The 13,515-nt window shown below is 50.6% G+C and overlaps 1 protein-coding gene across 1 annotated transcript in view; it reads left to right on the forward strand.

Moving 5' to 3' along the window:
* Positions 1-13,515, forward strand: part of CACNA1B (calcium voltage-gated channel subunit alpha1 B) — a 281,498-nt gene that overhangs the window by 150,971 nt on the left and 117,012 nt on the right. Inside the window, exons 9-11 of the mRNA XM_041475194.1 lie at positions 1,707-1,763; positions 4,346-4,435; positions 7,895-8,104. Of these exons, the coding sequence (XP_041331128.1) occupies positions 1,707-1,763; positions 4,346-4,435; positions 7,895-8,104 (357 nt within the window). The remainder of the gene's footprint in view (positions 1-1,706; positions 1,764-4,345; positions 4,436-7,894; positions 8,105-13,515) is intronic.

The following is a 13,515-nucleotide window of genomic DNA, read 5'->3' on the forward strand; positions in this document are numbered from 1 at the left end:
CAGTACAGCTTTCCCAGGGGAGCACTTCAGAAGAACCTTTTGGTCTGAGGTGCTGGCTGGTCGGAGAAGTCTCTTGAACTGCCTAAAAAAACCCATTTCAATCTTCTGACCTGTCTTAAGAAGACTTGAAAACCACCTGAATTGTAGGTGGGGATTGCAGGCACAACTTGTGGGTTCTTGGAAGGACTTTACACCTTTTAAAGTGCAGCTTTGAGCTCACCTGACATTTTTACCCCTCTCAGCTCTCCTTTCTTTCACATCTCTGGTCCATTACTTTGCACTTTGCATTTCCTTCCCCTCTGCTTGGTTTTCCAGCCTTCCTCAGCCCTTGGTATTATTTTTCAGCCTTCTCAATTTGCTGTCTTATTAAAGTATCATTCCCTCTCTCTCCCAGATGATTAATAAAGAGATTATATAAGGCTTGTGTGGCTTATATAGGCTTATATAAGGCTGATCCCTGTGGTATCCTTCTAGACAGCTCTCGGCTACACACTTTGATGTTTGGCCTCTGGTTTGTTTGTATTTATTTTTCTGAAGTTACTCTTCCATCTAGACTGGCTTAAATGGACTTAAAAGCAAAATTTGGTAGGAACACGATGTCAGATAAGTAAGAGTGCAAATCACACAGATGGAATTACAGGCATGTGAATTTGCCATTTATAAGAATAGAAGGAAGTGTGCAGTTTACCAGCTACCAACTCAATGTTTTGTTTGCTTTGGGTTGTCCTTTAGCAGATCCCCACATCAGTTTCCAGCAGCAAACCCAAAATCTGTGGTTCTCAGTGTGGTCTCAAGTATTGGCACAGTGCTGCAAACTGGCCAGGGGGGTGGCAGTGGCCTGGAAAACTTCAGGAAATTGGGTTGTCTTTCACAGAGATAAAAATTACTCCATTTTGGCAGGTTGGTTTTTAGTGTTTCCTGTTTGGTTTTTTGGTTTTTTTTTTTTTTTTTTTTTTTTTTTGGTTTTGGTTTTGGTTTTTTTTGGGGTTTTTCTGCCACTTCTCAAGGTGACAGGGAAAGGTTGTATTTTGGAGATGAGTTGCAGAGGAATGGAAGGGTGATGTTGCAATCATTGTGCCAGGCAGAGCTCCCCATTGAAAGCTTGCTGAGGATTTTAGTTGGACAAACATTTGACGTGATGGCTCTGTGGTGACAGCAACTCTCCTGCTGTGTGGCCCTGCTGCTCTCACCCTGTGCCACCACTCTGCTGCCCATGGCTGAATCCTGACTTTTGGAGACAAAAGAGCAGTGATGGGTGTGGAGCATCTTCCCCAAACTGTCTCCAGTGTGGATGGGCATGAGGGACCTTCCTGGGGCTTGTGGGATTTGTGGTGCTGCCTGGTGTGGAGGAAGGTCCTTGGTCTCCATTGGTGCCTTGGGGATGAGAGCTGGTGAAGAACCTGGTGTGGGAGGTTGTGAGGAAGGATCCCACAGAGGAAGTGATTGGGTTTGGAATCCTTCCCCTGTGTGAGAGGGACACTGGCTGAGAATGGCATCCTGGCCTGGATCAGGAGTGGTGTGGCCAGCAGGAGCAGGGAACACAGCCCTGAGCCATGAATTGCTCTGTGGACTCTGTCAGGGGTGGGCTGGGTGGCCCTGGGGCGGGCTGGGTGGCACTGGGACAGGCTCCTGCTGCCCCACCAGCCGGTGTCGGAGCAGGGCTGTGAGGAACCTGAGGCTGACCCTGACCGGTTTTCCTTTTCCAGAGGAGGTCATGCTGGCCGAGGAGGACAAGAACGCGGAAGAGAAGTCCCCTCTGGACGGTAGGTGGCTTTGCTGGGCATTTTCCTCCTGTGCCACACGAGAGATTCCACTGCTGTCACTGCCACGCTTTCCTCCCGGGCAGGAGGATCCTCCCGCATGCACCCGGCACAAATCCGGCCACAGAGCCCCTTCTCCAGGCTGCAGGTGGCTGAGGAGCAGTTATGGGACACCCCACACCGGCCCGGGATGGGGATGTGCCCTCGGGGTCGGTGCCCACGCCCTGCCGAGGGTGGCTGGCTGTGTGTGCAGGGGGTAGAGGCTGCCAGAAGGATGGAGAAGAGCGAATGCGCTGACCGAGAGAAGGCAGGGCTCCGAACGGATTTGACCAAGGGACTGAGCCCCCTGTTAGCTGTAAGCAGTAAGACATAACAGGGTGTGGTGATCCTTCCTTCCGACGTGCGAGCCCAGCGTGGCAGGACGGCCGGAGGAGCCGAGCAGCGAGGCCACGGGGATGCTCCCCCTGTGCCTCCAGCCCCGACAGCTCTTAGGATGCGCCAGCCACTCAAAGCTCAGTTAAAGATTCTTCCCTCTCCCTTTTCTGACCATCTTTCGTCCTCCCATGTCTCCTCCTTTCCCCTCCCCTCCCTCCCCCCCCTCTTTTTTTTTCTCCTCCCATTCACTGTCAGGGAGGGCCGCCTCGGAAGGGCCGATTCCTCAAGGCACGGCGCCGGCAGAGACTGGCAGCGGCAGCAGCTACAACAGTGAGTGGATTGCAAATCACCAGGGGCTTAGGTGGCACACAGGGGCAGCTTCCCCCGCAGCCCCGTGCCCAGGTCACCGGTGGCAGTCCCAGGCGGTTTGCCTGGCTCCCAGCCGTGCAGCTCTGCGCAGCAGCCGGCGCTGCTCCAGCCTCGGCCGGCCCGGTGACCTGCGCTGGGGAGGATTGGGCTGGAGCAGCTGGGGCTGCAGCAGGTCAGGGCTGAGGTGTGCGTGGCCAGTCTGTGTGTGTGTCGGGGCTGTGTGTGAGCTGGGGAAGCCTGTCCGGCACCTGGGCGCAGCCAGGGCTGCCAGGCTTCACTGCAGTTTGTCTGAGAGCAGGCTGAGAGGCTGAGTGATGTCAGAAACTCGAGGTGGGTGCAAGGCACGGAGAAAAGACCCAGAGATACTCAGGCTTCTCTTATTCTAAAGTGAAAGGAGCCAGAGAATGTTCCCAGCCTTGGAGCAACTGGTGTGGAGCAGCCCACAGTCTATGGTGGTAAATTCTGAGTCCCCAAAACACAGGGACGTGCCTGGAGAGATGGCACAACCTCACTGCCAAACACACGGAGGAGTTTTCTGGGGGAGAAGATAAAAAGCTGCTCAGTTCATGCCAGGGAGTGTTGGAAAAATTTAATCCCAGTGCTGGTTGTGCTCCAGTGCTGAGGATGGCCCTGGACATGCTGGAGTGAACTGGGACAGACACAGCCTGAGGGACCCCGAGCTGGCACTGCTGGGACTCAGGACTCAGCCGAGAGCTGGGTGGGGCAGCAAGGAGCACAAACAATGCGAAGCAATGGATCCAGATCACAGGTTCAGAGCATCCTCCCCTCTGCTCTGGGTGTTCCCTTGAAGTGACTCAAGCACAGCCCGTAGGAGCAGGAAGCGCATCCACGTCTCTGTCAGGGCAGGGCAATCCGTGCAGTGTGGGAAAGGAATCTGTAGAAAATTAGGGTGAGGGGATGTTGTGGAGGAGCCTCCCCGGGGCAGTCTCTGCAGCGTGAGTGGCTTTGCTGTGTGTGCCCACGGACCAGTCTGTATCACCACACCGTGGGGTGTCTTACTGCTGATAGAAAGTGCTGCTTTAGTTACTGTATGTCTCGAAGCTGTCACCAAACTGTACCAACGTGATTTTTTTTTTCTGCCACTTCTCAAGGTTCTGCAGGTAGGTGGTCCTGGGAGCAGCGTCCTCAGTGCTCCTGCCTCACCCCCCTGTGCTCTGGGTGGACAGTGCAGAGCTCTCATTCCCTGTTGGAGTAAATGTAGTGATGTCTGCCCTACCCACTAAAAGCTGCTTTTGGAGGGGGAAAAAAAAGTGTTTTCAAAGAATTCCGACATCCCCAGAGGGCAGGGATTGCACACCGGGTGCTTCTGAGAGGCTGCTCACTGATGTGTGGCCGCTTTTTCCATGCAACATTTCTGCTCCTTGAGGCATGGCTGCGTGGTAAACCGAACTCTGTAAACGCTGACCCCCTCACGGTGCCCTCTGCAAACAGCACTGGTGGTTCCAGGGGTGGCAGCACTCATCTCCCAGCCCCGTGTGGCTCAGGAAGCTCCAGTGTCCCTGCCCAGCCTTTGTGCTGTGCTGAAAGTGCAGCTGCAGTGACCCCCCACCCTCCTGCATCTGCTGCATGAAGTGGAACGGGCAGAGCTGTGCCTGGCAAACCTTCAGGAGCTGGAAGGGCAAAGGAGTGAAGCACCCTGGCACTGAGGCGTGCAGAGGCCCTGCAGGGTTGTGGGTTGTCCGGTTTGCTCCAGGGTACCCTGGTGGGAGAGCTTTAAGCTGGCATTGGGAAGGAAATGCTGGCCCTGGAGAGTGAAGGGAGGGGGAGAGAGAATCCACTCTGCATCCTCACGGGGCATTTTCTCTTTAATTTGCACGCAGTGTTGAAAAGAGCCGCAATAAAGAAGAGCAAAAACGACCTGATTCATGCAGAAGAAGGTGAGGACCATTTCACAGACATTTGCTCCGTTGGTGAGTACTGGCTTCGCATCCCCCGAGGTTTCGATCTCCACCTGAACCTGTCCATGTCATGTTTCCTCCTCTGGAGAGGCTCCTTTGCTCCAGAAGCTGCAGTTTCTTGAAGGAGAATGAATTTCCACTCAACTTCCCAAAGCAAAAAGCTCTGTGGCTTCACCCTCTCCCTGCGCTGCCTGCCTCAGCTCTTGCATGCTGCACCCTTGGGAGAGTCCTGCAAAGCCTTGGGACCTTCCCTGCTGGGCTGGCCATCCCAGGATTCTGCTTGGAACGTGCTCATTCCTGCTAATGAACCCCAAATCTTCCAAACAACACTGTTGGAGGGAGGAGAGGAAGTGGGCACAGTCCCGTGGTCACTAATGCCCAGCTGAGGTGTTCCAGGAATGGTCACTGGGAAGTGCTGGGCAGTGGCCTCAATTCTCTCATTCTTGTCTTAGAGGAAGATCTTAAAGGGATTTTAAAGCCAGATCTGGAGATCCTGTGCAGAGCAGGGCACTGTGGGGCATTGCTGGGGTGGATTTGGCATCCTCAGGCTGAGGAGGTGCTGCCTGTTCTGCAGGTGGGGAGGCAGAGGCTGCTCTGGGCTGCCAGGGGAGGCTCTGGGCACTCAGCACCCACCTCAGGGAGCTGCTGGAGCCAAACCCCCGTGAGCCGTGGGAGAGCATCTCCTGCTGCTCTGCAGTCGGGCGCTTTGCTCATCCCCGTGCCTGTTGTTGGAGCCTGTTTTGCTGCTGAAGCAGCAGATGTTCTCATTATCTTCCAAAGAAATGTCTTGGCAGCCCAGTCCCCACGAAGCAGCAAATCCTGGATGCACAGGAGGAGCAGCACAAACAGCACATTTGAGAATCCGTGTCCGTGGCTGTTGCACAGCATGAGTGCCTCAATTGCCCTTTGGAAAGTTGGCATTGATGATTTCAGGGATCACAGCTGCTGCTGGAATTTATTTTTCCCCCTTTAAAGGAAGAGTTGGTTGCAGAAAATGAGAGTGGCTTGGCATGTTCCTGACACCAGCGCTGAGCTGCCACAGTCCCCTGGGCTGCAGGGTTTGTGGTGAAACTGCTGCCACTTCCAGGAGAGGTTTGGTGCTGAAAAAGGGCAAAAATGCAGCAGCCTGTGTGCATTTTTGGTTTGGTTTGTTGATGTTTTTTTCTCGGATCCCTGCATGGATGACAAGGAATGGTCATTTTTGGAATATTTCCTCACGGTTGCAATAATTATGAGATCTTTGCCTCCAAATCCAAGTCCCTCCAGGCTCTGGGCAGCCAGTGCCATGCCAACAGATCTTGGAGTTCAGCATTTCAGGTGGCAACGGATGATGGAGCATCTGGGCTCGGGAATAATCCGAGGTAGAGCTGGGAACTGTCTCGGGAGCATATGGCAGGGAAAATAACAGCAGTGCTTTCCACCTTCTGTGAGTGCTTCACCCACTTGGGAAAAGTGGCTTTGATTTTGATTCATGGAATGAGGCAGAAAAGAAGGAATGGATTAAGCAGCTACTTCTGCAGGCTTGTGAAGAGGCTGAAATGCAGAGCATAAACAATCAGATCACGTGGGCAATTACGCATAAAGGATCTGTTTTGGAGAAAAGGGGTTTTTGGATGGTTTTCTGTAATGTGTTCAGATGGAGCAGAAGGAGCGTGGAAGAACTAACAAATAATCCCTGAGAGCCACGTGAAGATGCAGCTCAGGGTGGGGGAGACTGCCAGGTCTCTCTCTGGCTATTGGTTGAAAATGTTGCACTTTAATTCAAACTCAAGCACCTTGATGAGCTTTATAACTGCAGTATAAAGCTCTGTAGTGGTAAACACTTCCCAGGGTGTTCTCTGCAATTGTTCTTAGCTTTTATTCTTTTCTTTCTACTCCCACTGGTTTCACACCCTCTGTGCTGTACCAGGCACCGGGCACTGCCTTGATTCCCAGACACCAAAGCCCGGAGATGTTTTCCATGTTAGAGCAGTTTAAATATCACTGCTTTGCATTTCTGGAAGATCAGCAGACAGGAATGAGAGGGCAGCACTGTTCCTTTGCCAGTCTGGGAGTACAGAGGGGCTTGGCTATCCAAGAGTTCTGTACCTGCTAAGGAGTGCTGTGACATGAAGCAGCCTAAATCCCAAACTGTGGCTCTTCTTGTTGTCTTAAAGCAGAGCAGAGGAGGAGCACTGTGATTTCTTCTCTTCCAAGCTGCCAAAGGCAGGATTTTCAAACCAACAGAACTACACACTGATTTTTTCAGCATGGAGTTTGTTCAAAGCCTGGCCAAGGCCAGCTCTGCTTTTGGAGTACTGGTGGATGGCCAGAAATGTGAAATGGAGCAGAGAGCTCACTTTCCATGGGGGAACATCACACTTGTGTGGGGCTGTGAGGCTTGGAGAACCTGCTGCTGTCACATCTGGATGCCTCATCCTTTCTCTGGCTGCTGTGGGTGATGTGGCAGGATGAGGCTGGGTGAGATTCCCACCTGTTCCAAGTGTTGACATGGAGGTGATCACACTTCAAGATTTGGCTGCTGAAGCCAGAGCTCTTTGTTCATGTCACTGAGCCCAGGAGAGCCACCTGCTCCAGGACAGGACGAAGACATGTCCTGCTCATCCTGCTGGGACGCTCCATCCCAAAATGGGGAAGGGCAGCAATGATATCTTGTCCCAAACCACTGGCACAGGCAGTGGCCAGCCTGGCACAATCACCATTTGTCCTGCTTGCAGCAGCTTCCATGGCTGCTGCAGAGGAGCCCCGAGAGGTCCATGCGTTTATTCTCTTATTCCTGATTTCTCCTGCCTCAGCATCAGCTGGAGATTGCCTTTTCATCTGAGCAGTGCCTCTATCCCAGGGGGAGAGCTAGCATCAGGAATCATTTCTCCCATCAGCTTCCTATTGTTGAAACCCTTGACTCTTTGCCAGGGTTTCAGCCCAGAGTGGAAATGGAGTTGATAGAGGCAGAATTGAGACAAATGAATGGCTGAGCCCAAAATCTGATGCACGGAGGCAGGTTGGGCTCTCTGCTAAAGAAATAGCTGAAGCTGGAGAGTAAATTAAGGAGAATTCACTCAATTGCCTAGTAACTGATCCTTGGAGCAGGAAAAACAGGGACCAGCTTTCCTTTTGCACCTACTCAGCTCCACGAGGACGTGCTCCACACTGTGGGCAGAAATACCCTATGCCTGCTGCTCTGCCCCTGTCAGCCAGGAAAAAGTGATGAGTTTAACTGGGACAATCAGGATTGCTGCAAAGGTTTGGAAGCCCTGTTTAGATGGTGGAGCTAGGCATTGACCCATGAAGTTTTAAAAGCCCAGCCTTCATCCCTCATTACAAGCAAGATGCCCTTGCTCAGCCCATTCTCAACATCCCCAGCTTCCTGCTGAGCTGTTCTGGTGCTTGGAGAGGTTCTGTGTGCCCAGGAATCCCCTCCAGCCTTTTCCCTGCTGGGATGGGCTGTGGTGACTCTTCTTTCCATCCCAGGGTCTCCCTTTGCCCGTGCCAGTTTGAAGAGTGGGAAGAACGAGAGCTCATCCTACTTCAGGAGGAAAGAGAAGATGTTCCGCTTCTTCATCCGGCGCATGGTGAAGGCTCAGAGCTTCTACTGGGTCGTGCTCTGCGTGGTGGCCCTCAACACCCTCTGTGTGGCCATGGTGCACTATGACCAGCCTGAGAAGCTGACCACTGCTCTCTGTGAGTACTGCAGGGAGCTGGGGGTGCATGAATATTGGCCACTCCTGTTCCTTCAGCAGCTCTGGTGTTTCTGATCCCACAGTGCCATGGTCATGTCCTGGCTATCAGCATCCCTCAAGGCTTGGTTCTCCTCACTCACTACTCGTGGAATCACAGAATGGTTTGGATTGGAAGGGAACTTAAAGCTCAGCTTATTCTACCCCCTGTTCAGGGATACCTTCCACTAGTCCCTGTCCAGCTTGGCCTTGGACTCTTCCAGGGATCCAGGGGCAGCCACAGCTTCTCTGGGAATTCCATTCCAATCCCTATCCTCACAGGGAAGAGTTCCTTCCCAATATCCCATCTAACTCTGCCCTCTGGCAGTGGGAAACCATTCCCCTTGTCCTGCCACTCCAGGCCCTAGTAAATTGTCTCTCTTTACCTTTCCTGACAGCCCCTTCAGGTTCTGGAAAACCACATTTAGGTCATCTCAAAGCTTCCCTTCTCCAGACTGAACAATCCCAATTCTCTTTCAAAATCATATTTCAAATTATTGAATCACACAATTCAGAAAAAATCCACCAGGGTATTGGTTTGAGAGAGAAATGTTATCCTAAAGGTTATTGCAAAGTTGAGATTCAGTCAGGTGTAAAGCCTGGAGCAGGGCATGAGGAGGAATTGTCCCCGAGCAGGATGCCCATAAGGAAGGGGAATGATGCCTGGGAACAGCAGGATTCTCTGGCTAACCTGTGTCCAGAGAATGCAAATTTGTGTCACTTTGCAGCTGATCTGCAGCCGTGGGTGATTGCTGTTGGGGACACACTCAGAGCTCTGCCAGCTCTGACATTCCTGGGGTACCAGCAGCTGGAATGGCCTGTGAGATAAAAATCCTGCCAGTGCTTATGGAATCAGGCACTGAGCCTCCACATGGCCTGTGATTCCTGCCAGAGCCTTTAAAAGGTTTCAACTTTACAGCTCTTTTTTGGTTCCATGCCCTCCTGACGGGGTGTGATGACATGGGACGGGTGTCACGGTGCCCTCCTGTGACATTAAGTGACAGAAATACTCCCAGAGGGAAGATTATCCTGTATTTGTGAAAAGATTTTATTTTAGCTGGTTCCTGTGGCCACCTGGTTTAGCTCAGAGAGTCTAGAAGTGCTTTTGAAATGCGAGTTTTGGGTTTTTAAGTTGCTTTAATGAATAAGAAATGGTGTCTCCCTGAGGTCACAGACTTGCTGACAAAGCTTGGTTTAGAAAAAAATATGGAAGGTGAGGGATGGGGCTTTTTTGTTTATTTTAATGAAGTTTGGAGGCTGGGATTCCTAGAGCTGGAAAACTCCTAGAAATTCCTCATGCTGATAGCGCAAATTTTTCCTTCTGAAGGGATGGGATGAGGTTTGTTCCTGGAAGATGAAGCCATTTTTTTGGCCATTTCTGACCCTATAAAATGGCCAGGAACAAATCTGTTGTTCAGCACTTGACCAGATGAAAATTTAAATAAAACTTTTGAAAAAACCAAACAGAAGACTGGGAAAAAACCTCGAATATTTCCAACAGTCTAACAGTGTTGGCTTAGATCTTTAAAGATCCTTATCTACCTAATTTGCCTTGATTTCTCTATAAATTAGATACTTAAATATTTCTTGCCTCAGATCCTCAGGTCTTACCTTATTACAAGGAAGGCAAACTTTTGAAGTTTTTTTTTACTAGACCTAAGAGGTCAGGAATACTGACTGCTCTGACATCAAAAGCTTCTTATTAATATTTGTTGAAATATTTAATGCCACCTGGTAATGGAGCTCTAATGAGAGATGTATAATAAGGACAGAAATTTCTTTCAAGTATTTTTTTTTTTTTTTGCAAGATTTCGACTGAAAAGAGAGACAGGCCATACAGAGAAGTCACTCTTGCTTATTCATTACCTCCATTTACCAGAGGAAATAATAAGCTAGATTGGCAGAGTAATTAAAAGTTTGAGGATTAGGATTTCCTCTGGAATTAGGACTAAATGTTTAGGAAACAAACCCTACACTTGAAGTCTTTCAACTCAAAAAAAGGTCACAGATTTATAAAACTCAGTTTTGGGAGCACCTTATGCAGTGACTTTTCCAAGGGAACATGGAGAAATCCATGAGCCAGAAACTCCTTAATGCTCCAGTGAGGGCTGGAAGGGCTGCTTCTGTCTTTTGGAATTATTCACCTCCAGCTGGGAAACTTATCTGAGACAGAAGCCACAAATTAGGCTTCCATTCTATCCCAGCTGAAGACAAAAAGTAGGGAATGGGTTGGAATTAGAGGTGGATCCATGTTTCAGGAACTCTGCACTTGTCCATTACACCCAGTAAGGTCAGTTAGCATCAGGAGCTCTTGGGCAGCAGGTTTGGATTTCTTGGTGTAGAGTCCCACTGAGCTGGGAGAGGGGGTCCCACTGCCTTACATTTAATGGAAGAGGCAGAAAACCACTAAAAACTGGGATTTCTTGGGGATGAAATTCTCAGCATCCTCCCAGCCTTTGCACCATCCCGCTGCCCTTTACCTGGGAGCCCTGAGGGCCCTTTGGCAATGGGGAAACACCTGGGCAGGGGCTCCACAAACCATCGCTGAAAGAAATCCAGAATGGGGCAGGAAGGGACCTGAGAGGGTCACCTGGTGCCACCTCCCTGCTCCAGCAGGGCCATCCCAGAGCACAGGGCACAGCATTGTCTCTGGAATATCCCAGGGAGGAGACTCCACAGCCTCCTGAGCTGCTTGTTCACTCACAGGGAAGAAGTTCTTCCTGACGTTCAGGTGGAACTTCCTGGGATCAGTTCCTGCCTGTTCTGCTGTCCCATTGCTGGGCCCCTGGAGCAGAGCTTGGGCCCTGCTCTGAGCCCTCCCTGCAGGTGTTTTGATGGGATTCCTCTCAGTCATCTCTTCTGGAGGCTAAACAGCCCCAGCTCTCTCAGCCTTGTCCTTACAAGAGAGATGCTTCAGTCCCCTCAGCATTTCTGTCACCCTTCATCCAGGAGCTCCGAATATTTCTGGGATATTGAACCCTGCTGGAAACTCCCCTGGCATTGGGGAGGGGCAGCCAAGCATGGGTCATGGAGAAAAGCAGATTATCCAAAAGCAGGGAAAGGTTTTGTGGATGCCCACATTGGGTTTTTAGACAGGGTGGTACAAGATTGGTCGCTGTGACACTGAAAATAAAAACCTGAGATCCCAGCCTGGTTTGGGTTAGAAGGGCCCTCAAAGCCCACCCAGTGCCACCCCAGCCATGGCAGGGACACCTCCCACTGTCCCAGGCTGCTCCCAGCCCTGTCCAGCCTGGCCTTGGGCACTGCCAGGGATCCAGGGGCAGCCACAGCTGCTCTGGGCACCCTGTGCCAGGGCCTGCCCACCCTCACAGGGAACAATTCCTGCCCAATATCCCAACTAAACCTCTCCATGAATGGTCATTATGGCAATTCTGAAGTACACCAGACAGTTTTGAGGGTTTTTATTTGTTTGTTTTGGGGTTTGTTTTATTTTTTAAGATGGTTTTCTCCAAGAGAAGAAGCAGAGGCTGTGTTGGCTCATTTGGGGATGATTGCTCTGAGCAGAAACCTATTGTAGTGTGATTTTTGAACAAAGAACCTTGGAGAACTGTCCTGAAAAGCCCTACAAGTTCAACCTCTTAAATTCCCAGTATCCCATTCCTCCAAATCCTCCTGAATTCCAGGCTGAGGAGCTGTGGGACTGCATTCACACCTGGCTGTGCACTGGGGATGACCCAAACTTTCCTGTCCCTTTCCTGAGGGACAGCAGAGTTTTCATATCCTCATAGTTCTACAAATCCCTAACTGAATACTGAGTGCAGGGAATATTTGGTGCCTTAAGGACTTTGCTGGTTGTTTTGGTGTCACAGTGATGCCCAGACTGGATGTGTCCCCTCACTCCTGCCTGGATAACTCTGCAGCACAAACATCTGGGAAGGAGCCCAGCTGGGGCTGAGCCCTCCAGGAATGCTCCTGGAAAGCCCCATTCTGCCCCAGATTTGTGCACAAATCCATTAGATAGAGGCAGAACGAGGAGATTTGAACCAGCTCCTGGAAATACTTGGCAAAATCCTTTAACTGGGAGAGTGACAGAGTTTAAAAATGGCTTAAAAGTTAATCCATGATGAGGGAACATCACTGCAGAGGAGCAGGGCCTGGCTGGTGAGGTGCAGAGCAAGAGAGAAATGAAGAATTCCAAAGATGTTGTTTCAGGGAAGGTGCTCAGGAATGAACTGAGGAGGTTTATTGTGAACTGCAGCAGCAGGAGAGGAGCACAGGAAAGGATCTGCTAAACCCTGCAACTCTACCCAGACACCTCTAATTCAATTATACCTGTCCCTCTGGGGAGAAGTTTAATTACATTACAAATTAATTTTACTTAAAGAACAGTTGGTAAAGCCTACGGGTCTGCATTGATTTATTTTTCCCTTGGTCTTTTCTTTTAACTTTTCTGTTTTGAATTGTTCTGATTAGCTTTCTCTGCTTGATGCTCCATATCTCTACAACTGCTTTGCAAAAAGGACTGCAGGAGCTTTGCAGAGAGGCTTGGGATTTCTTTAGCCTTATTGAAAGCACTGATGAGGAATTCTTTGAATTCTTGTGGTATGATTAATAACAGGCCGTACTTCATGCCCCTGTAATTATCCTCAAATTCAATCAGAGATTCTCCTGCTCTGTGTGGAAAGGACTCCAGGGCCAAATAGGATTTCTCTCATGCTGCAGATGGACACTGCTCAGTGAAGCACACAGAACTTTGGTTAAATAAGCTGCAGTTGCCTATAAAAGAATATATTTCATGCATCTATTTCATTATTTCATTGTCATCTCTTCACGCTCCTTTCCACCACAGCCAGTATTCTGAGAAAGAAGAGATTTCTGTCAGAATACAGCTCTGGAATGGCAGCACTGAGGTCTGGTAGCAGCAAAGATGAATTTTCAACTGAGGGCCCCTCAAAATCCATGCTGGAGACACCGTGGAGGTGCAGAGTGACCACGGCTGTGCCTTTGGGAAGGGCAGCCCTGAGTGAAGCTGCAGTGACCCAGTGCTGAAACCTCCTGTCCACAGCCTCTAAAACCATCCCACAGCCCCTAAAACCATCCCACAGTCCCCAAAACAATCCCACAGTCCCAAAAACCATCCCACAGTCCCCAAAACCCATCCCACAGTCCCTAAAATCCATCACAGTCCCTAAAACCCATCCCACAGTCCCTAAAACCCATCCTGTGGGAGCAGCTGCAGGCATGGCTGCAGGGCAGGAGGCCCCAGGAATGGGGCTGGGGGTGGGCTCCTCTTCCTCTGGCTAAAGCTGTGGGGTGAGGTGGGGACCAGAAGTCTCTGGGTCTGTGGGATGGGTTTTGGGGACTGTGGGATGGTTTTAGGGACTGTAGGATGGGTTTTGGGGACTGTGGGATGGA

The sequence above is a fragment of the Pyrgilauda ruficollis genome, unplaced genomic scaffold, assembly GCF_017590135.1.
Source record: "Pyrgilauda ruficollis isolate IOZ18807 unplaced genomic scaffold, ASM1759013v1 scaffold34, whole genome shotgun sequence".
In the NCBI taxonomy this organism is placed as follows: domain Eukaryota; kingdom Metazoa; phylum Chordata; class Aves; order Passeriformes; family Passeridae; genus Pyrgilauda; species Pyrgilauda ruficollis.